This window comes from Quercus lobata, chromosome 12, assembly GCF_001633185.2.
Source record: "Quercus lobata isolate SW786 chromosome 12, ValleyOak3.0 Primary Assembly, whole genome shotgun sequence".
Classification (NCBI taxonomy): Eukaryota; Viridiplantae; Streptophyta; class Magnoliopsida; order Fagales; family Fagaceae; genus Quercus; species Quercus lobata.
Genome location: NC_044915.1, coordinates 8,722,290 through 8,747,059, shown reverse-complemented (window position 1 = coordinate 8,747,059; position 24,770 = coordinate 8,722,290). Strand labels below are relative to the sequence as shown.

Below are 24,770 nucleotides of genomic sequence, written 5' to 3'. Positions count from 1 at the left end.
AAAAAAAACAAATGAAATAAGAAGAGAGCAAGCAACAAATGAGAGATTGAGAGAGGGAGATCTAAGATCCAGAGGTACAATCAAAGGCAGAAGCAGCACTGTTCCCTTTATTTTTATTTTTCAACTTTGATGTTGCCGTGTTGCAACCATGTCGCAACCATGCCAGAAATAAATTTAAAAAAAAAAAAAATTCTCCCAACTCCCTGCAAACACACAAGCGGCCATGTCCCATCCATGTCAATGTCTAAGTCTAACACATGTCTGCCACAAACACATTAGGCTTTTAGGCATGTCCATGCTTCCTGTGTAAACACATCATACATCATACAAAAGCTCACTCTTCTCCAATCATCAACACATAATTTGATATAACTTAAGAAAGAATCCCATCCTATTCTGATTGCCTTCCAAACTCCCATCCCATTTGTTGATCTCACTAAATTCAAAGTCCAACCCCCCTCGTACTCCCCATACTTAACTACCACCAACCTCCCATATTTCAATTATAATGCTTAATTAAAAGTGCTCATTTTTCTAATACCCAATCCTCCTATGCTCATAGGTAAATATATTATCCTCCAATCTACCATGTCAATCCTTTTATCCTCCCCCATTCACCCTATAATTATGCACATTGTATTTTCTCCAATCTATTAGCACACTTACCAGCATGGTGAAAAGGGATGAGTGGTAGATAGCTATTCCTGTAGATGCATGGGTCCTATGATGTGTATGATTGGATCTCAGACTTTCTACCCCTTTTTTGTCCCTTGGAGATCTCCTTTTGTTATCTGCTTCTTTCTTTAAATATATTCTTCACATTGTACTAAAAAAGAAATATAAAGTGATTTCAAAAAAGAATTCAGAATTCCTATAGCAAGATTGTAAATATAATTTTTTTGTTAAAAATTATTTAAAAAAAAAAAAAACCCTATGTAGCTTCAGAAGCAAATGAATTCTCATATAGCCACTTCACACAGCCATTAAGAAGTAATGGCTCATTCCAACACCAAATTTAGGATTCAGTACTGAAATCAAGAATAAAATAAACACGATGCCAAACCTGGTGATTCCAAGCTGCTTCAACTAAGTGAGTACCATACTCTTCAAGCATCTCATATAGAAGTATGAATGCCTCCCATTGCTGGTGGCTGTTCAAATAGAGATCATCTGAGTTGCAGATTTTCCCTACACCCATTGACTTCGCTTCTTTGTCAGCCCACTGTTCCCTCTTTGTCATACCTCGAGGGATTGACTCTCTCTCACACAATTTTATCTCTGAAACACCAGAAGAGGATGGGCTTCCTACATTTATGTGTAGTGCATTTTTTAATATTTGTAAAGATTGCTTCCTCACTAAGCCCTCCTTATCAACCTGACAAGCCCCACCAAAAAAAAAAGTACCAAACATAGAAAATAAGAATTAAAATGATTTAGAAGTTTGATGTTCAGTTGAAAATCAGTGTGGTCTAACAAATGTAGAAAATAAAGCTCAAATACCAATCCTCTTTTAATTTCATCCCAAAATTCCTTTTCAGCTCTTATGTCAAATTCTTCAGCATCTTCACTTTCTTCTGTACAAGGGAAAAAAGACAAATACAGAGAGAGTACATTATATGCATCTCTTCTCTCTAGAGGTCCAAGAGAAAACAGTGCTCTGCAGCAATTCCAAATTTTCATAAGGAAAGACTTCCTGTATGAAAATCAAATACATCCATTATAGAAAGCTAAATCAATAAGATAGAATGCATATGAAATCAGGACATCAAGATGTAAGACTCGCATAGTTAGAAAAAGTTGTAGGTTTTCACCTGGAAAGTGTACATGTTTGCCCATGAATTGAGATGTCAAAAGAGCGATGGAAAACTAATGCTTTGAAAATAACTGGGAGAAAAAATCCAATCATGCAGGAACGATGTTCCAAACTTTGTAGAAGCAGTTTTTCAGTCACATTACAAAGATCCCATATCAAATTACCCACAAACTTTTCAGCATAACACCCATTTGCCACCATCAATTCTGAGGTTGGAGTTGCTTGCAGGCTTTGAAGGGCCGCATCCAGCATAAAGTTTAGTATATGACATGATATTGATAATGGAAAGGATCCACCTGGCGATAGCATTTGTTCTTTTACCATTCCCAAATCATTTACCTGGTCAGTTAAACCCTGGAAAACTGAGCATTCCAAGACATCTGAATCTTTTCTTTGAAGCACACCCACAGAAAGACCAACAGATCTTAAAGAAAATGGCACCAAGGTAGCTTCCACAACAGCCCAGGAATTAGTCTCAACCACAACATCAACGAATAATTCAGCAATCTGAATATAAAAATCACATGAAGCCAAGAATGATCACATTAAAGAAAAGTTAGGGGTGGGTAAAACATCTAAGAGTCCAGTAAACATGACAGCACCCTGCATAGACATTCTACCTGGTTTCGCATTTCACGATCAGATGCATGTACCATCCTCAACAAAGGAATAAAACTTCTCCATATAAATGATTGCAAAGCATTATTATTATTGGCCCCTGCAATAGAAATTTACTCAACTTTTAAATGTTTATTTTATTTACATAGGTAAATGTAACTCACCCACCCATACAAGTTTAAGCCCTCCACCTCCTAGGCTCCTACATATTGGGGAAGGATATGTCACTTGGTTCGAAGACCACTGGCTTAAATGCATAGTATGTATAACCCCACACATTACTAAGATAGTTGAAAACCAAAATTGTAAGAGCACAAATAGCTCAAAAGTCAAAAGCGCCAATGAGCTTCAGCTCAAATGGGAAGATGAGGTCATGGGTTAAATCCAATGGTGAGTATGTAACTTACCAATTATATATATATCTGTGTGTGTGTTATAAGCAATGATTCAATTGAAGTTCATTTTACTTAGATCTCTTTCTGTTTAGTCAAAGAACATTGAAAAGGTTAATTATTCTTCCTTTTTGGAGTTCCTTGATTCCCATAACTTAAGGCTTTATATTATGTAGCTCTTGTATACTTCCCACCTATTTGGGATTCACCCTTTTTAATTTCAATCAAATTTTAAGATTTACTGAGAAATTAAGTAATGAGATTTTATTAGAATGGAGACACCTCATGTACACCGGATGTACATGAGATTCTCCTCAAAAGAAGATAAATTAGTATAGCTCAAGATTACATGACAAGACATGCTAACCTGATCAAAGAAAAGACATGGGAAGAAAGTAGATTTACAGAAGTTATAAGTGAAAATTTAATAAAATTTTCCCTGTGATGTCGTGGCGACCAAACAGAACATAAACAACTCCATGTAAAGGGTAGTAACTGCAACCTAACAGAGTATGAAAGTACGAGGAAATGCGCTAATGTTTTCAAATAAAAGATTTCCAAGCTTGTACTTCACATGATAACTCACCAAATTTCTTTAGAAGGTGACAAAGTGCTCCCACCAATGATGTAAGATGGTTACACCGATCAGAACCCAACTTCTCATCCTCCTTTATTACGTCCTATCCACAACAGTCAAACCCAACTAAACATCAACTGAAATTCAATCACCCTGTTTTTAATTCTTTAGAAGAAAAAAAAGTGCAGAAAATAAAAGAAATTTCCACTTTTGCTTTTCACACTTCAATGTCATTTCCACATTTTCTAATAACAAAAAGATTCAAATATACAATTATACCAAACACCATTAGAAAAAGAACATATAAACAACTCAAAATGCCTACATAAAACCCAGGTGGCAAACACGTTTACTTAGTGATTCAAAGAAAACCCATCACCCCCATTAAGCTTTAAACCCTTTTCTTCCATTTACTTTGCAGAATATATCATTATTACTCTATTCTTAACCCAGTACCCTTCGAAATGCAAATACTTATCTTACTGTGATTGCATTTTCTCAGCAACCAAACACAGAACTGGAAAGTTTTACGAACTGGGTGTTTGATGAAATTGGTGATACCTTAATGAGATTAGGGAAAGCGTCGAGAAGCGACGCATAGAGAGACGGCGGAGATAAGCCCGTGGAAGCCAATATGCAATCCAACATCGCCGGAATAGCCGCCGGAGGCACTTGGCCGAAGCTCGTGGACAGTGAAGCGATTACAGGGTCCACGGAGTCGCTCTCTGTTGTAGACATGTCCGTGTACAGAGTCTCTGACAAGAAACGGTGTAATTCAATTCAAACGGTGTTGAAAGAGAAAAACCCTAAAACCCTAGTGTAGGGTTTTTCTTTTCTTTTCTTTTCTTTTGGTTCCCTACAGTGGGTTTTGCATTTGCACCGGCTAAGTTTATGACATATTTTTGGGCGGTCAAATACCACATATTTTCGAATTTCGAAATTTTCAGTAATATATATATATATATATATATACACACGGTAGAAGTAAATTTTTTTTTTTTTTTTTTTTTTATACAAGATAGAATTCTACTATAGCCTAATCTAAGTGTATATGTGTGTGAAACTCCCTCCTGAAGATTTGAACCCCGGCCCTTACCCCCCACACCCCACAAGCACTTATACCTGTGGAGTGACCATCGCACCAAGGGTCTGCGGTGGTGGTAAAAGTAAAATATTATTTGTGCTAAGTTTATGACATTTTTTTTGGGCCACCAAATACCACATTTTCGAATTCAAAATTTTTAGCAAAATATCATTATTTGCCAACTATATAGTAGAATACCACCATTTTAGAACTTGATTTTGTAAAAATTGAGTTCCACATTTTCATTGATATCGAGTTTCATGCGAAAAAAATGCTACTTGATGTGTCTTTTTTTTAATAAAAAATGTTACGGGGAACTTGAAATTTTTGGAACTCAAAATATATTTGAAACCAGGTTCTATATAGAAAATCGAGTTCCAAGAATGTGGTATTTTGCTGAAAATTTTTGGACTATTTTAACCCATATTTTTGTTGTAAAAAGAAAACGGTTTGGAGCTTCTTACATGATTAACAATGTCTTGGAAATCACCTAAGTACAATTTTTAGTTCAAAACATTGAGTGTGTGTGAGTTATATATATATATATATATATATCTGTACATATTAAGAGGATTCAAAAAGTTAGTTATTGTTTTTTTTCCTGTCAAAAATACCCCTAAATTAATTAACCAACAACTTAAAAATTGGGTTAAAATAGTAAATTGGCAAAAAAAAGTTAGTTATTGCCTTTTTTACTGTCAAAAATACCCCTACCTAAAATTTTTAAATGGGGTTATAATAGTAAATTGACAAAAATAATAAATTTCAACTTCTACTTTAAAACACCTTCCTGCTTCTAATAAACTCCTACTTTTACGTTAATTTAAATTATTACTTCTACTCTCTAACTCTCTACAAAATATAATTACTCTTTTATTAGTTTTAAAACTCCTCCAATCTACAAAACTCACCTCACGTATTTATTTATTTATTTTTTTTGTGTGATTAGAAAAAGTAGAAATATCAAATTATAATAAATACAAATTATTAATCTTTACTCAAAAAATAGAAGAGCCTCTGAGCACGCACTCACGTGCGTGCTCAGAGGCTAGTATCACGCGCGTGCTCAGAGGTTAGTATATAGTTAAGTGTGTGTGATTGTGTGCACAATGGACATTTTCCTTTACGTGAATAAAAGTATTCATGTGTAATTTTAAAATTTTAATCTTATGACTTAATGTATAATAGACATTTCCCCTTACATGAATGAAACTATTTTATGTGTATTTTTTAGCGTATAACTTAAGCAGCGTTTGGATAACGTTGATGTGTGTCTAGCATTTGCTTTTTTTCTTTTTATCTTTTATTTTTTAAAGAAGTGCATTTCTGTCAAGTTTGTGGGTCCTGTGAACTGTTCACGGAACCCACAAACCTTTTTTTTCACCACCAAAACTTTTATTAAAAGTGAGTCTCACGGCATTATTCATACGTTTAAAAATTTTTGTTACAGTATTTTCAGTTTTCAGCAAAATAAACGATATCCAAACAGAACCTTAGTAATCACTAGTCAATAACCGTACTATGCACAAAACATAATATTATATAATATATATATATATATTCAAATATTTTTTAATATATGAAATTTAATATATATTTTTTTAGATACAATAAATTCAATAATTATAATAGTTATTAATAATATACTACATAATATACTATATTATATACTATTAATAGATAGGAAAAGTTAGTTATCACTTTTTCTACTTCCTAAAATACTCTCAATAATATATATATATATATATATTTTATTGCATCATATAGTAGGTATTTATCATGAGTGTGTTTATATATGAAATTATACATTCAAAGTACTAGCCATTTATTTCTATAAAAAAATAAATAAAATAAATAAAAAAAACTAGACATTTATTGTGATAGTATTTGTTATAAAACTATATTATCTACTATTTAAATAAAATAATAAAATATAACGTGCTAATGTTCTAATTGAGGATCTAAATATAGAATAAATTTTGAATTGATTAAAAATATATTATAATGCTAACATGTTAAATGCTTATGTGACACAATATTATGAAGTTAACCAAAAGTTGAATGTTTTGAATTTAATATAGATCTTGAAATTACAAATTTCTTGAGTCGTGTCACTTGTTTAAAAAGAGGTGTTACGTCCACAACATTTCTACAACATAACAATTTGTAACAAACATTTTTTAGGTTTCTTGAGCCTACCATTGAAATTATTTTTCTACCACACCAATAACAACTCATAACAATATGTCACATAAAATTTATTGTGAAAATATTGTGAACATAGTATTTTTCTTAAATAATACAAACCCAACTATCGATGGATGTCTCCCACCAATCCTAAGCTACCATGTGACATCCACTTTTTTTTTTTTTTTGGGATAAGATGTGACATCTACTTTAATCCTTCTCAATGTTGTGATTCCACTAGAATGACATATAGTCACAAGATAAATTGTTCTCTCAAACTATATTTTACGTTCACCATTCAGACTTCATATGTATAGTGTGTACCATATAATTACCCACCAAATAATTTAAGCCACCTCAACACACACATTATATGTCCATAACCAAACTTCGAAAATTCTCCCTTTTTTTTTTTATAACCTTTTTCTAAGGTCCATTTGGTTGAAAGGGTAGAAAAGTTGGAGGATGAAAAAGTCGGAGGATATAAAAAATTTTATTTTCTCTCCTTTTTGTTTGGTTGGGAGTGGAAAAGTGGAGGAATTGGAATTGGAAAAGTAAAAGGATGGAAAAAATGAGTTTGAATAAATTTACTTATATACTCTTGTTAAAGAATGATGACCAATTAAAACAAAAAAAAGTGACAAATAACAACAACTAAAAAAGAACAATCACCCAAATTTATTAAAAAAAAAATACAAATTATGCCTAAAAAAAAAAAAAAAACTATCATGCTCAAGTCTTAGAAAATCAAAAGAAAAAAAAAAAAGATGCAAGTTACTGACCAGAAGAGAGAAAAAAAAAGGGCATGCCCAGGCCTAGAAAATCAAAAGAAAAAAAGGAAAAGAAAAATAAAAAATAAAGGCAACTTGAAGAAGCCCATGTATATGTGCACATGAGCATTTTTGTTAATCAAGAAAAAATTTATTTCCACTTAGTTTTCTCTCCATTTTGGAGAGAAAACATTTTGGTGATCCCGGGAATAAAATATCTTGCTCTTACCATTTATTTTCCTTCCTTCTTATCTAACCAAACACACTAAAAATAATTTTTATTTTCTATTTTCTCTCCAAATTTTTTCATCCACCCTATGTCTACTAGAGAAGTTTGTTTATTGCACTAAGCCACTGTCTTTGCTCACACTAGTCACATCTTTTGAGATGAAATTTGTTTTATACTTATTTTAAGGGTCTATTTGGATATCGCTTATTTTGTTGAAAACTGAAAACACTATAGCAAAATAATTTTTAAATGTGTGAATAGTTATGTGGGACCCATTTTTAATGAAAGTTTTGTTAAAAAAAGAGATTTGTGGGTTCTATGCACGGTTCACGGGACCCACTGAAAAAAAAAACCTCAGCCACAAAACGCTTCTCCCAAAAAAAGAAAAAAAAGGGAAATGTTGGACGCTGGGAAATTCATCGGTACTCAAATGGGTAATAAGACATAAAACATTTTCAACTCTAAAAAGGGTATTTTTTACCGCAAATTTTCAATCAAGATTACCTAAATTATTTTTTTGAGGGGATCAATCATACCTAATTGACGATCTACAAAATTAAAATTTGAGGAACCTAAGGGCAATTCATTCTTATTTTAGGTACTTAAAAAAGAAAAAAACTCCAAATATTGCTAGTCAGTAGCGACCTTTCTGCGCACGTGCAAAGCAGTCGAGACACAGACATCCCTCACGCTCAAAACTTTTGGCTCCTCGACAACACATACGCCACTTTAGTCAGGATTTGTCTTCTTCCTTTTCTTCAAAGTTCACACACACACACACATAAAAAACACACAGCAAAATCAGTGGAACAAACAAGCCAGCACTGTCCTCCACACACAGTCACAATGCACACTCCTTCACATTTCCTCCTCACCATTTTCAGTAAGCAACATTCTATGACCCATTTTGGTTGCTCAGAAAATCTTTATATTTGCTTACTCAGTTTTCTCAGAAGCCAAAACTCACATGGGGGATTGCTTAATCATTTTTATTGTTGTTTTTCCTTCTCAGGTTTGATCAAAGTTGCAGTGAGTGAAGAAGGGATTTGCTCTATGCCCCCTTCTATTATTAACTCTGATTCGGACTCGAAGCCTCTGTACTGGAAGGTCACCAATCCTACACTTTCTCCTTCTCATCTTCAAGGTAAGTGATTATAATTTTGTCTTCTTATCATAACTTGATCTGGGCATTCGTAGAAATGGTTTGTGTTAGTCTGTAGAGAAATCCAAAGCATAGAGTTTGATTACTTTAAACTTTTTTGACTGTGTTTGGTTGCTGAGGATACAAAGCAAAAAATGGGAGGGTCCAAAGGTATAAATTTTGGGATTTGTTTCTACCTTTGTATTGAAGAAGAAAAAGTAGAAAACAATGCAAAAATATGTTTCACAGGGTGCTGTTGAAGAAGGGTTTTTTTTTTTTTTTTCCTTCTTCTTAAAAGAACATATCAAAATGTTAAACAGTTGATTTCTGTGACAACGGAAATTGAAAATGATGATTTATGAAATATTTTTTTTACTGTTTTATTTAGAATTTAATTATAATTTTCTAAACCAAGCAAGCCTTTAACTTTAGAATTCTGTGCTTTAGTGATGCGAGATTAATAAGATGGACAACACAACGCAACCATGTAGTAGTAGCAGTTTGGTTGGGTGAGATTTTTATTTAATAAGGTTGAGTTACTTGAGTAGTAAAAGGTTAATCAAACATAACTTTTTGGGTTGTGTTTAGTTAGTGAAAGTGTCCTTATTTTCTCCAGTTTTAGTGAGAGTGGAAAAATCATAAGAAAACATATTTGGTTAGTTCAACAATTCAAATAACATACTTGATTAGTTGAAACTTTAAAGGTCTTCTTTAAAAACGATGAAAAGTGATATAAAGGTGATAAATTAAAGGAAAATTTTCAGGGAATGAAAATTAAAAACTTATAATTCAGCAAAAAAAGAAGAAAACTGAAAACTTATCTAATAGCTGACCAAAGCTCAAACAATTTTTTTAATTTATTTTTTTCTGTTTATGCATGCGTTATTTCGAGGATAATGTTTTGGAATACATCATGTGACAGTGAATCACTGTGCGACTTTCTCAATGGCAGTTTTTGGATGCCAAGAAACTAGTGAATAACTCTGGGAAAGTTGATACTTAGCTATCAACCAGTGCTTGCATCTTGTGCAATTATTTGCTGTTGACATTTTCTTTTGAAGCTACAATCAGAATTTTTTAAACTTTATTTTTTTTTTCCTTTTTATTATATTTTTGAATTGAAACAAATCTAAAAGGTGTTGGAGAGATCCTATAGTCATTTGAATTCTTTTTGGGTTCTTATTGCTAGACTTGCCGGGTTTCACACGCAGTGTTTATAAAAGAGATCATGCTTTAATAACACCAGAAAGCCAAGTATTCAGTCCTTTACCTGAGTGGTACTTTTGATTTTGCATTACAATTTATTATTAAAATGGTTATTTATTTTTTGCTGGTGCAGTAATTTGAATTTCTTTGACAGGACTAATACATTGGGAGCGTACTTAATTACACCGGCAATTGGCTCAAACTTTGTAATGTATCTAGCAAAAATGCAAGGTTTGATTGTAGAATTGTATTGGCAGTCAATTTCTTTGATTTCAAGTTTTGGCATGGGTCATATAGTTTTCATGCATTTTGTGGTATTTGATGGCTCTTCAGCTTAAGAGATAAACGCTTCAAAATTTTAGATTGGTTCATACTTTAATGTGTCACACTAATTGCAAATCATCATTCATCATGCACAAGTTGGCAAATTTGCATGTTTTATAAAGACTTGAGCTTTTTGCCAAACATCTGCATGCAAAAAAAGGATCAATCTAAGATTGGTGTATAGACATTGCAGTTGTTACACCATAAATTGGGAGAATTTGCTATTGAAGAAAAATGGCTGGAGTTTGTGTGATTCAACTTGGTTCCTTAGAGATAACTGACTCATTATACATCTTGTAAACTATAGATAACAAGCATGTAGTTGAACTCTGCATCAATTTGTTTGTTTTGAGAGGAAAATTATCCAGCTTATGATTTTTAATGACACTATAGAGATTTTAGTACACATGACCAATTGTTGAAATGCAATGAACTGTCATGTTTTGTGTCTAGTCTTGTTAAATCCTTACCTTTTAGTGTCAGATGGAAAATGTTAGTGTTAATATATATTACTTGTTATTCTTCTATTCAAGATTTATTTTATTGGTTCAATATTTAAATTCCAATTTAATTAAGAGTCTTATAGTTTTAAAGGTCCAATTATAAGAATTATAGGGTTAAAACAGTATTTAATATGGGTTTTTATTTTACAAATTATGGCCACTTTTGTGTTCAGGGTTAGAAATATAATTTCTGCAACTCTTGCAAATTAAGGGTTTGGTAGTTTAGTTGAGTCTAGAATTATCTTATATTTCCTTTGAGTCCAAGTTAGTTTTATTACCATATTAGATTTTTAGTTTGGTAGTCTAATGAGGAATTTGTTTACTAGTCAAAATAGGAGTCCTAGTTCTATTAGAAAAAGCAAGATCTAGAGACTATATAAAGTGTGTCATTGTACTCAAACAGGGAGTTGATTAATACAAGTCTATTGCCCACATCCGGATGTGCTGAATTTTCCTAAAATCTCTGATGATAAGGCTGGCTGGTTGGTGAGGCCTTTTGATGATGTAGAAGTTTTTGGGGTAGTTAAAGACTTTGAGGGGGATAAAGCTCCTGGCCTAGATGGTTTTCCTATGGCTTTTTTCCAAGGATGTTATCAAATCAAATCTCATGGAGATTTTTCAAGTTTTTTTGAGAGAGGTCAGTTCGAGAAAAGTTTAAATGCAACCTTTATATCCTTGATTCCCAAAAAGTTAGATGCAATAGAGGTGAAAGATTTTCAGCCTATTAGTCTAATAGTAGGGGTTTACAAAATTATTGCTAAAGTATTAGTTAATAGGTTGAAAGAGGTGATCGGGGATGTTATTTCGGAGTCTCAAAATGCTTTCATTAAGAATAGGTAAATTCTAGACTCATGTCTCATTGCAAATGAATGTTTGGATAGTAGGTTGAGATCAGGAATTTCGGGGGTGTTATGCAAGTTGGATGTGGAGAAGGCTTTTGATCATGTGAACTGGGGTTTCCTAATGTATATGCTTGAGTGGCTTGGGTTCCCAGAAAAATGGAGAAAATGGATTTTTTACTGTATATCCTTGGTCAAGTTCTTAGTTCTAATTAATGGAGCTCCATGTTGTTTCTTTGAGAATTATAGAGGCTTACGACAAGGGGATCCTTTGTCTTCATTATTATTTGTTGTTGTTATGGAGGTAGTTAGCAAAATGATGGATAAGGCGGTGACGGAAGGTCGATTGTCCGGATTTAGTGTGGGTACCTCCATAGGTGATCACTTACAGATATCTCAACTTCTCTTTGCAGATGATACGTTGGTTATGTGCAAAGTTGATATCGACCAGATGCTGTTTTTACGCTTGATTTTGTCATGGTTTGAGATTGTATTGGGATTGAAAATTAATTTGGATAAGTTTGAACTAGTTCCTGTGGGAGTGGTTCCAAATTTTGAGATGCTAGTAAATGCGTTGGGTTGTAAGCAGGGCTCACTTCCTATATGAAATATTTAGGCCTTCCAATGGGTGCAAAATGGAAAGATAGAGCAATTTGGAATCCCATCATTGAGAAGGTGGAAAGGAGGTTAGTAGGATGGAAAAGATTGTATCTATCCAAATGGGGGGAACTTACTCTCATAAAAAGTACTTTATCCAATTTATCTACTTATCTCCTTTCCCTTTTTACAATTCCAGCAGATATAGCATATCATATAAACAACTTCAATGAAATTTTCTTTGGGGTGGTTTGGGAGATGATTCTAAACGTCACTTGGTGAATTGGTCCAAGGTATGCTCTCCTATCCAGTTTGGGGGTCTAGCAATTTGAAACTTGAGATACTTTAACGAAGCACTGTTGGGAAAATGGTTGTGGAGATTTGGGTATGAGAGAGAAGCGCTATGGAGAAGGGTTATAAGGGCTAAATATGGAGCTAAGGAGGGAGATTGGTGCTCTAATTCTGTTCTAGGCTCCTATGGGGTGAGTTTATGGAAAACTATCAGTAGTGGTTAGTTTACTTTTTCTTGCTACATTCAGTTTCAGATTGGAGATGGGACTAGAGTGAAATTTTGGCATGATGTTTGGTGTGGGGATAATCCTTTGAGTATGTGTTTTCTTGATTTATTCAGAATCAGTAATGATAAGAAGGCTTATGTGGCCGATCTCATGCAGTTTCCTAACGGGGTTCTTTTTTGGGACTTAGAATTCCTGCGAGAAATTCATGATAGGGAATTAGATTCTTTGTCTGTTTTTTGGAATGTTATATATGGAGCCTCATTGAGAGGTATTGGTGAGGATAAGATGAGCAAGGGTTTTGAGGTAAGCAGTTACTATTAAGGCTTTGTTGGGTGTATGTACTCAATCCTTCCCTTGGAGAAGTATTTGGAAGCAAAAGGTTCCTTCCAGAGTTGCATTTTTTGTTTGGACTGTAGCTTTAGGAACGTTCTTGACTATTGATAATTTATGTAAGAAGAAGGTGTTGATTCTAGATTGGTGTTATATGTGCAAAAGTAATGGAGAATCGGTAGACCATCTTTTTCTACATTGTCCTATCGTTTATGAGTTGTGGTCTATGGTGTTCACGTTGTTTGGTATCCACTGGGCGATGCCAAAGACTGTAGTTGAGCTCCTTGCTTGTTGGCAAGGACATTTTGGTCATCATTGTAATAGTGTTATTTGGATGGCTGTCCCTCATTGTTTGATGTGGTGCATTTGGCGGGAGAGAAACAATCGGTATTTTGAAGATTTTGAAAGGACTATAGCCAGTTAAAACTTCTTCTTTAAAATTCTATCGGATTGGATGTCTATCATAGGAAGTCATTCTATTTCTTTAGTCTATGATTTGATGGATGCTTGTAATTTATGTATTTGATTATGTTGATCCCCGGCTGTATACTTCCTGTATACTCAGGTGACTCATTATTAAGTTCTTGAATAAAATTTCCTTTACTTATAAGAAAAAAAGGGAGTTGATTAATACGAATATTAACTGTTTTGAGTATAGAGACATGTTGGCCTTATTGTTCTTTTTCTCTTACTGTTCATGTGAACTATTCACAGATTGTGGGTAGATTTGATTTCAGTTTTTCTCTACCTCTCTGCAATCCTAAATCAAACTTATTCCGCTCTCTATTTAAAGTCTAAGTCATTCTTGAACCCAAGCTCTTCTTTCTAAAGTTCTAAACACTAGATCCACAAATTCCCCTAAATCTAAATACACCACAAAAACATGTAGACAGATTTCCCCAATTTGTTCTATTTCACTAACTTCCCATATGCTCTACATTCTTTGCCTGCATTTCTTCATGTTATTTTGTGAATTTTTTTATCATGCACAGACAAGAAAAATGTGATGTGAAATTACAGAAATCAATACTTGACATACATGATTTGGCACATTGAGGTTTTCTCTCTCTCTCTCTCTCTCTCTCTCTCAACTAGAAATGAATTTCCCTGTGGTCTTTAACAAGAGTGACGTATCCCATAAAGTCCTTTATTATAGTTTGTGTCTGAAAGATGATACAATGCCCTGTGATGATTTAACTAGGTAGTTGGGATTAGCTTTGTGAATTCTGTTGTGCTGCTCTGCTCTGATGGCCATTTTCAATTATATTCATTAATTCTTAATTACAACTCAAGTCATGTCTTCTAGTCTACTCATCTTTCCTTTTTTTTTTTTTTGCAAGAATAAAATTTTATCAAAATAAAAAGGTGAAACCTTAGTACATGGGGTGTGTAGAAGAGCCCCACCAAATAATTAACATCTAAAACTACAAAGATCTAAAAATTAATATAAGAGTACAAGTAAGATTCCCAATATCCCAAGGTCATTTGAATTAGGAGCTCATGTTTCCTGATTATAGGAGGTGTGTTTTGATTAAAAAGAAATGCCTCATAATGGTCAAAGTCTAGCACTAACGTGCATGAAGTCTAGGACAAGCTTAGGGATGTTCTCTGACCACACCAACTTTCTTGCATGGCATGGTGTGATCAAGTCAGCTTCTTACAGTCTTTACATTTGCCTTAAAATCAGAGATATCCTATTTACTACATCCGTTAAATGATCATGTGATTCAGTTAAAATTGTTGTTTTTACCTCAAATTTCTCTTATTGCAAAAAAAAAGTGGTTGAAATTTTTGTTTTCACCTCAGAGGTCTCTTATTGCAGAGATGCGACCAGGGCACTGCTATATATGTACCTTTAATTAGTCAATATACTGAGCAAAAAGTGTATGGAAAATTATTTCCTGATGTGCATTATATGCCATGTCTATCATCCAAGATTTGTGTGATGCCCATTTAAAGATATGTTGTTTGAATTTATTGTCTGCTGAGTATTTTTTTGGTTGCTGATATTTGCTCAATCCTGAGCAGGGAATTCAAAATCAGGGCTCCCGCCATCTGATGTTGAGAGGTATGCATATTTACTTTTTCTTCCCCCTTCTATATCATATGGACTATTATTCAAGCCGGTTATAATTATAAATTTAATGTACTTTGTAACATTTATTGTTTATCCCGCTAGGTTCATATTTGTGGTTCAAGGTGCTGTGACTCTCGCCAATGTTTCTGGCGTTAGCCATGAACTGATAGTAAGAAAGTTTATTGATATTTAATTTTAATTATATTTCTCAGCATGAGATTACTAGTTTTGATAGCATCAAGGTTAAGTAACTCATTATGAAATATATCATATACTTTTTCAACTATTCCTATTATGATAATTATTATTTTTGCTTTATTCATTATTAAATTATCACACATATTATTGCTATCTAATTCTAATTCTATTGTGAAAATTAAATGCCTCAACTTTTATCCACATGGCATATGTGTAATATGTCTTGCTTCACTTCCTTACTTATGTTCATGAACATTCACAACTTAATTTCTTATTTTAAATTTTATAAAAAAGAATTTTGTTGTTGTATTGGCGTGTAATGTAATTCATATGCCATTCAGAATCTTGTATGGTTTTGGTTATGCTTATCCATTTGATTAATCATTCTTTTATGTTTCCAAACATTCTCAAACATTTAAACTATGTTATTTTTGCAAAAAAGCTTTACTTCTTGGCTAATGAAACCTACCTTTTAAAACAAAAGTTTAAACATGATCCTATGAAGGTTTTTTTTATTTTTTTATTTTTTATAACAGTTCAAAAGTTACAAATGGGGGTGGGGGGTGGGGATGGGGGGTTCAAAATCCTAGATGTCTCCCTTAGAAACACCAGAAGGTGCCAACTAGTTGAGCTACAAGGCTCTTGAAAACCATAATCCTAGGAAGTTGGGTTGATCGAAAAGAGAAATTGTGAAACAGAACGGAAGACAAACAGAAAGAGTGCAGAAGCAATGACTTAGGAAATCGATTAAGAGTGAGATGGTACTGGTTTGTGTGGTTGAGAACATAGTTGAACTTGCCAATATCCTATACAATAAAATATGGTGTTTGCCCTACCTTGGTATGCCCTTTTTTTTGGGGATAAATCCTACCTTGGTTGGTATGCCATTAGGGCTTATTTTAAATTGAAATAGATATGGAACCCTATTCTAGAGAAGTTGGAGTGTTGGTTATTTGGTTGGAAGAGACTTTACATGTCAAAAGGGGGAGGATGATGCTTTTTAAGAGTACTTAGTTGAGCTTACCACTTATTATTTATCATTAATTACCATCCCAACTAGTGTGGCAAACTGGATTGTGAGATTACAGTGGAATTTCTTGTGGGATGGCTTGTGAGATGAATCCAAACATCATGTAGAGGGATGGGATACAGTTTGTTCTCTTGTTGCTCATGGAGGTTTGGGTATTAGGAAGCTTGCCTTTTTGTAATCAAAATCTGCTAGGTAAGTGTCTTTGGCACTTTGGGGTAGGGGAAACATGCTTTTGAAGGTGTGTAGTAGCGGTGAAGTATGGTGTCGAATGGGGCGGTTGGACTATGAAACCTATTTGAGGACCCCACGGATGTGGTTTGTGGAAGAGAATCAGGGTGGGTTGGGATAGGTTTTTACATTACACTCATTTTGATGCAGGAATTGGTAGTTTGATTTGATTTTAGCATAAATGTTGGCGTGGAGATCAACCTTTGAGGGTGGTTTTTCTTGTCTTGTATGACTCTGCAACAGACAGAGACATGTCTTTGGAGTCTTTGTTGGTGAGACGGTCAAGGAGGAGGAGCTAGGTTGTCACATTTCTTTGGGGCTTTAATGATCGGGAGTTAGAGTTGGTAGCCTCATTTCATCTTATTATTGACTCTAATATACCTCTTAGAGAGGGTTGTGGTAAAATGAGGTGGAGGTTACAAAGGAGTGGGGAATTCAATGTTTGTTATTTCTATACTGCTTTTAGTGGCTCTTTTGTTGTACTCTTCCTTGGAAAGGCATCTGTGGAGTTAAGGCCCCATGACAGATTTCCTTCTTTGTCTGGATGGCGTTTTGGGGGAAGATTCTTACTTGTGAGAACCTCATTTAGCAGGTTATACACTAGCAAGCTGGTGTTGCATGTGCTAGTATAGTGAGAAGATGCTGGATCATCTATTGTTACATTGTACTACTGCATTTGAGTTGTGAAGCTGTCTTTTTGATCCTTTGGGATTCGGTGGGTGTTACTAGAAAAGGTCATCAATCTTTAGATCCGTTATGCTTGATGTGAACTATAGGGACCCAATTATTAACGATGTTAACTAGTTCTTTACGTGATTGGTTTCGGCGTTTCGCACATTACATAGGGGTTCACTAATAGTACTTCTATCGTCGTGTTTATAGATTTGTCGATTTTTGTATGTAATTTCCCATGGTAATTCTTTAGGCTTCTTTGTGTCCATTGTTAGTGTGTGTTTGGGACTAGCTTATAAGCTAGCTTTTTACTTTTTAGGTTCTATGTAAAACCCTCACTTTTTCTTAACTTTTTCTCACATTTTCAAAGTACGAGTATACTTTAGCACGCTTTCAGTAAAAAGTTAAATAAGCTGTTCCCTAATAGACATTAGTCTTTTTTCAATGAATTTAGCATTACCTATAAAAAATAGTTTGCTATTATACTCCAATGAAGGCAGTTTACAGTTTGCTTGAATGATAAAATTTATTGGAGTTTTTCCTTCAATAGCTTGGTGTTGATTCCTATTAATCGTAGTTGTGGATTGCTTGGTTTTGTTTCTCTTGCTTGGTGCTGATTCTTATGTTATTTTTATTTTTCTGTTCTTCAATTTTGGCGTTGCATCAGTTTTGGTTTTGTCTTGCATCAGTATGTATGTACGTAAAAGTAGTTGTTTGAATTATTTGGCTTTGTTTGTATAATAGCAGCAAATGTTTTTGTGATTTGGTTGATGTTTTGCATGAGGTGTACAGTGAGACTATTAAGGATCATTGATAAAGGTTGGGAGAAAGTATATTGCCATTTTTACTTATCAAACAAAGAAAGTCTAATACCTACTTCTAAAAAAAAGTAAGTCTATTGCCATTTCTCTTTAAAATGCAGGTTGATTCATATGCTTATCTACCTCCTAATTTTCAACATTCACTAAAGTGTGATGCATCTGCTACTCTTGTGGTATTTGAGCGAAGGTATGAGTCCCATTGTGTTGTAATTGATTGGATGTGTTGTGAACTCTTCCGTACCTTTCATTTTCATTGCATGCTTAGAATGAGAATTCACTCAGGCTACCCTGACATGCCATTAAAGCTACTGAAAAATTTGTTTTATGAGTTATGGATTACTCTGACATTGAAACATTATTGACACCAAAGATATTTAGGTCTATGAGCTAATCCTTAATACATATTATATTAAACTGTCATGTTTACTTTTAGGTATGCCTCTCTGGAAAAGTATGTCACTGAGCAGATTGTCAGTTCAACAGAAAAACAGCCACTCCTTGAAACTCCAGGAGAAGTAAGTTGTGGATTGTTTGCTATTATGTTCTTAACATTTCAGAAAGGTTGGAACTTGAAAGTCCTGTTTTCTTGTATACTAATATTTTTTGTTAATTCAAAATAAAAATAAAAAAACACCCACCCAAATTACTGGTTGGAAATTCATCATTGGTTGCATTGGAGACATTCCTTGATTTGTATTGACGAGAAACAAGCCTCCTTTATATATTTTTAATTTTTCCTGGCTCTTGGAATCCACACAACAAATACTCAATTGTATATAGCCATTGTATATGTGATTTCTGGGAACTATTTCTTTTTATTTCCATTGGGTTTGTATTTTGGTGATAAGCTTAATAGTTGTTATTAGCTTTGTGTGTTCTAACTTTTTCTTTACATGTTATCAGATCTTTGAACTTAGGAAGCTTCTCCCCACATCTTTGCCATATGACTTCAATATCCATGTAAGCTTTAATCAACTTGTTTGAGGCCATTCCCCGTTTTCTTGGCCATGTCATTCTTTTCAGTAATTTACCATATACCATGCCTGCAGATCATGGATTTTCAACCTGGAGAGTTTCTTAATGTGAAGGTATTCTTCTCTTTCTTGATGATTAAACCCTTTTCATTGAGTTTCTGGAAACTGCTCCTTGAACCTTGATGTAGGTTTGGATATGTGACATATTAAATCATAATATCAGACTAAGTAATTTCTCCCATCAAAAAAAAAAAAGTCTAAGTAATTTCTAATCTGAGTCCCTTAACTTACATTTAAGCTAAAGATTGGTGATCCTAAAAAAGTAATTAATTTAATGAATTTTTAGAGCCTTGTATAATTCACATCCTGAACAATATGATTTCTTTTTCAAAAAATAAATTTGATTGATTTCCTAGTGTAGGTTATGTTAAATAATTATTAAAGTACCTAATTGTTTTGATAGTTATTTTAGTCTCCAGCTTCTCTAGGATGCTTTCCTCCCAATGTTATGAGGGACTCAGTAAATTATATCTTTTGTCTATTTGCTTTTACAGGAGGTGCATTACAATCAGCATGGTTTGTTGCTTTTAGAGGGACAGGGCGTTTATCGCTTGGGTGATAGCTGGTAAGAGTTTTTAACAGCTGAGAGTGTGTTATGATGTGAATATTTTTCCTGCTGATGTCATCTGACATGGAGAACAATTATTTGATGATATTGTAGACTAATGTGAAAATAGTTAGTAGGAAATGGAGTGTACTTAGGATTACCTGATTTATCTTGTACCTCTCAATGACCTAAGATTTTGGCATTCAGTAGGAAGCCTAGATGCCTACCTGTGCTTTACATCTTATCTTGGACCATGGTTGCATTAAACTGAATGGTGCCAGTGCATGCAAGGAGTATTATGCTCGCTGGCTTAATATTGATTCTTCTTAATTTTGGCAGACTATAACTCTTATGTTTGATGTGCCCCTACTTAATTATTTTTTTCTTAGAGTGAACTATTGTATGGTTTTTTAGATAATTATCTTACAAATGGGATTTTATTATGAGGTGAGATTAAATTTGGTTGTTGATTGTATTTATTAATTACACAGTGCTGGTGATGGCATAGAGAATCTTCATAGAATATCTTATTCATGAAACACTTTTTTTTTTTGATAAGTTTTATCCATGAAACACTTGTCCATGAATTGATGCTAAGATGTCATAAATTACTATCTTCTTGGCCTCAGAGGGATTTTGATCTTTGAGCATTATGCCAAAGAATTACAGCTATGTTTTATTTGGCTTTGAACTTCCTTGGGAATCATGGTTGTTGTTGTCATTTTTTTTGTTTTTGTTTATATTTTTATTTTTTTGCTTACTCTAATGCCAAAATTGCCGTGAGTTTATTGTGATAATTGCTCTTATTTGGTAGTAACTATATGAATTATGCAGCGGAATGAACTCCTTCCGGCATCCTTTATGTTCTTACTCACTTTTCTATGAGATCACTATTTCAACACATTTCTATTCTATTTGGATCCACAATAACTGGCCGTAAGATCAGCAACACAGTCAATGACACTTTATAAGTGGAATCAATCATAGCAATTAAAATTAAAGTACTTTTGGTTTGTCCTATTTTTAACAAGTTCTGAAATGTATAAGAAAAGTTGCTTGGCTTTGCCAGTCTGTGTGACAGTTGATGAATTTGCTTATTGCAATGTTTTAAGTTTTGTTTACAGTTATGAGTTATGTCTGCGTTCTCTCTGAAATTTTTATTTTATTTTATTTTTCAGTTTTTACTAGTTACTGCCACATGCTAAATCATTTCTAATTGCGTCCTCTATTTTCGTAAATAGGTATCCAGTTGAAGCTGGTGATGTCATTTGGATGGCTCCATTTGTGCCTCAATGGTAAGTGAGAAATATATTCTGTGATTCCTGGATGAATTAAGTGATGATGATATGTAGAAATGATTTGCATCTTCCTTCAATATGGTCTAAATCAATCAACAATGACATCTTTCGCAACCTTTTCAGGTACGCTGCACTTGGTAAAACTCGGACACGATATCTTCTGTACAAAGATGTAAATAGGGATCCATTGTAATAATATTTAACAAGAAATAAGCACATAGATGTAACTGTATGAATCTGACAACTCCTATTATATAATGTGTGAACTGTAGCTGTCACATGCTATGCACATCACTTTGAATTGTCGTCATAATGTGATGTATGCATCCATTTATCAGAAATTCTAGTAATTTGCTGCAGGAATGCCATTTTCTCCAGTTTTTAAGTTCGCTGGAAAATGAAATTGCCATAAATATGGCATAAAATTATGGGAAATAACTGATTTTACTTGAATATAAGATACCAACTCTATATGATTTTTTTAATTTGATATTTGTATCTTAACGCACGTATTCGGTAACTCTTGAACCTATTACTCTATTGTTTCTTAACTAACTAAATAGAAAAGAAATATAAGAAACATGAATTTCAATTTGAAGTAAGGTTTCTTTAATCCTATCAAACAATTTGCAATTACATTCCCTCCAACAATGAAGGAAAATATGATCAATAGTCTCTCCATCTGCTTTGTACACTACAATACGAACTGACAACGGTAACTTGTTCTTCCAAAGGCTATTTATTGAGAATTTTAGCATGGTAGCAGTCCAAATGAAAAAAGCAACCTTCATTTAAGGACTTTGATCCTTAAAAGAGGTCACCAAGGATTTCAGATCAACTTTACGAGCCTATGTATACTTTAATATTCCAAAAAACAGTGAGAAGCATAAAGGGAATAAAAAAAAAAAATGTTTCCAATGACTTCAAGCTTCTGATCAGGTAAAGCTTGAGAAAAAAGGACATCAATGGATGGCATTGTTGTTATGCCTATAATCTCTTTGTGCCCATGCATTGTTATGTCAAAATGCTGCAATTTTTTTTAAGAAGAAAGAGATCAATTTCATTAAATGAAAGAGGCCAAACTGGCCTAAACAACATGAAGAATGTCCGGTGACACATCTTTCATCCTACAATTAAATTGGGCAATGTAATTGCCCTTCTAGTAAGAGAAGAGCTCTCTTGACGGCAAACATGGCAAAACTAATTAAAAAAAAGAAAGAAAGAAGAGAAGCTATATATGCAATGTCAATGTGGTCCTATAAAATGGGTTTCTTTTCGAATATTGGCTCTGTGCATCATTCAATCTTCCATGTGACAAATAATATAGAACTAGAAACCTACTTGTATGAGACTGAACTAGAGGGAAACTCATAAAAGGAGCCATCTTGGTTCACCATTAATTTTGTGTGCCTGTCAGTCAGTCTAGCATTGGACATAAATTAGGAGGTTGAGAATGTATTCGATTTATATCCAATCTAACATAACTCAAAGAATCAAGAACTGATGAGAAGAAAAATATGAAAGAATTAATATTCTAGTTTGGGATTGAGTTTGAATGTAGACGTTATTTTGGAAAAAATTAAAAACAGTTTGCAAATGAGCTTTAGCTTAAATAATAATTCCTCTCTCAATAAAAATATAAGGTGGAAGTTGAAATTCTGAGTTCAAGATACCAAGAAAACAAATATCCAAACAGTTTTGTTTCTATAATCTATGATCAAATTATCATAAAAGAAAATCAGAGATCAAATTGTTCATAATAGTTGTCCCCATATTAAAAATATGAGGAAAAGAAGATTAATTTTGCAAATTTACTTTGAAGGATCAGGATTGTTTAAAGCTAAGATTATAGCTTTACTTAGAGTACTTAAATTCTTGATTATTTATCAAAAAATTCGTTCAGATTTGGCACATCATCATCTAAATAAGAATTTGTTAAAACTATTTTATCATTTATTTAAGTTATTGATTTTTGTTGTAAATGAAACCATCCGTTTATCAATCAATAAATAAAGTTTAAAATACCTTAGAGCATTCACATCCCAAAATTCTATCCCATTCTATTTTACCATCTCAAAAAGTTACTTTATTAATCATACCATACTATTTTACAATACTCTCAGCATCCTAACTTTTATTTTACAATACAATATATTAAAATAATATTTATACACAGTAAAATAATATATCCCAAAACCCAAATAAAAACAAAAACCCAAAATCCAAAAACCAGGTGAGAGAGAGAGAGGAATTGATAAAGTAAGTGAATTAAATATTAGTTTTTTTTTTTAGAATTGTGCTACAATGCAATTTTACCTTTAAAATTGCACTGTAGCATTATTGCAATTTTTTTTTTGCAATAGTTGGTTTTTACAAGTTCGGATGTGTGGGGGGTTTTGGACTTTTATGCTAAATTTTTCTAAAATATAGCATATCCCATTCCCCACGTGAATGCTATAAGCTCTAAACTATCTCAATTTTATGTTGCACTTGTATTCTAGATTAGAAGTTTAGACTCACTTTGACGCAATCTGAGTTTAATTATCAACATTATCATCAAATGTACGATTATCCTCTAAAAAAAAAACTTTCCACCCCAATTTCCTTGTAGCCCCTGACAATATCATGGGGGAATAGATTGTAGAGCCTATGGTCCGTATATTTCCACTTGGAACTTGATGCATCACCTTGGAATAAATAAATAAAATTTGGACCCACAAATAAAATGTGATGAGAGAGAGCACTAGCTAGTAGCAACACCACCACTACCGACCCATTTTCTTCTTCACCACTCCTTTCCTCCATTTTTCTGCACTAGCACTCCAAGGCAGCCTTTCCCAATTCGGAATATTATGATAAACATTACTCTGCTTTTGTACAATAAAAAAATAGTTTTTATTTATTATTTTATTATTTTTTATCTTTTCATTTTTTGGGTCTGATTAAGGGAAAATATAAAAAATTGAAAAGAAAGTTAGTTAATTGTTTTTTTTTTCATAAAAAATTTCTAAATTTTTCATAAATTAGTGTCTTTAGGGCATCCCGTTAGTGTCTTCCTTTTTCATAAACTACTTTCTCTGAAGTTATCATTAGTGACATACTTTTTTTTTTTTTGATCGCATCATTAGTGACATACTTACTAGGCAATAAGATGTCACAAATTTTCCCTTTCTAAAGGCTTTCCAATGAATTCCTTTTGATTAGCACTCTGACTAAAGTGGTACCACTCAAATGCCAAAGAAATAATGTTAAAAAAAAAAAAAATTTTGATTTTCTATATTCATATATTAACAAAAGAGAGTTTTGGTTAATATCATTATGTTGTCGGTAACACTTAACATCCTTTATTTTATGGGCTTTTGGTTAACTTGTGTGGATTTGGTTAGATTGGATTGTATGATTAGTGTGTGTTGTGCGGGACCCGATAATAGCTCTTTATTATCAGACCAAGATACCAATCAGTTTTTGGTGTAGGTAGGGATTGAACCCTAGATCTCTTATATAACCATCAGACACTTTACCAGTTGAACTAACTGAAATTCACTATTAAATGTTTATTAGGTGAATGCTAAGTATATAAATGATTTTAAGGAACTCCAATTATAATTTGACTAATCTTCTTGGGGGCATAAGTATAAATGTCGCTAGTGCTTTTCTCAGATCATGACAAATGATATTAGAAGTAACTCTATGTAGCTCGAAGGGGCACTATTAAATATTTATTAGGTGAATGCTAA

General features: G+C 33.3%; 2 protein-coding genes across 3 annotated transcripts in view; one reads left to right on the top strand and one right to left on the bottom strand.

The window, feature by feature from the left end:
* The window catches only part of LOC115971001, a 43,127-nt gene extending 38,828 nt beyond the window's left edge, over window positions 1-4,299 (bottom strand). Inside the window, exons 1-6 of one of the 2 annotated variants that reach the window (XR_004087191.1) lie at window positions 3,962-4,299; window positions 3,410-3,503; window positions 2,434-2,531; window positions 1,812-2,320; window positions 1,501-1,693; window positions 1,064-1,375 (exon numbers count right to left, since the gene is read on the bottom strand). Coding sequence is in view for 1 of the 2 variants with exons in the window: in XM_031090666.1 (XP_030946526.1) it covers window positions 1,064-1,375; window positions 1,501-1,693; window positions 1,812-2,320; window positions 2,434-2,531; window positions 3,410-3,503; window positions 3,962-4,138 (1,383 nt within the window). In the remaining variant the exon portion in view is untranslated. The remainder of the gene's footprint in view (window positions 1-1,063; window positions 1,376-1,500; window positions 1,694-1,811; window positions 2,321-2,433; window positions 2,532-3,409; window positions 3,504-3,961) is intronic. The other variant, XM_031090666.1, reaches the window with a different exon arrangement.
* Window positions 4,300-8,457: 4,158 nt separating this feature from the next.
* On the top strand, window positions 8,458-21,421 carry LOC115971243 ((S)-ureidoglycine aminohydrolase). The gene is made up of 13 exons (XM_031091029.1): window positions 8,458-8,553; window positions 8,683-8,814; window positions 10,001-10,088; window positions 10,172-10,248; window positions 15,157-15,196; window positions 15,308-15,374; window positions 18,256-18,341; window positions 18,588-18,669; window positions 19,058-19,114; window positions 19,204-19,242; window positions 19,683-19,753; window positions 20,977-21,030; window positions 21,157-21,421. The coding sequence occupies exons 1-13, from the start codon at window positions 8,517-8,519 to the stop codon at window positions 21,224-21,226; spliced, it is 900 nt and encodes a 299-aa protein (XP_030946889.1). The 5' UTR covers window positions 8,458-8,516; the 3' UTR covers window positions 21,227-21,421.
* The last annotated feature ends 3,349 nt before the right edge of the window (window positions 21,422-24,770 follow it).

What these genes read in the sequence shown, in the direction of transcription:
- LOC115971243 (XM_031091029.1), top strand. Translation starts at nt 8,517, where the DNA reads ATGCACACTCCTTCACATTTCCTCCTCACCATTTTCA. An exon ending in CATATGACTTCAATATCCAT is followed by an intron (nt 19,115 to 19,203) that starts GTAAGCTTTAAT and finishes CCATGCCTGCAG; the next exon opens with ATCATGGATTTTCAACCTGG. An exon ending in GAGAGTTTCTTAATGTGAAG is followed by an intron (nt 19,243 to 19,682) that starts GTATTCTTCTCT and finishes TTGCTTTTACAG; the next exon opens with GAGGTGCATTACAATCAGCA.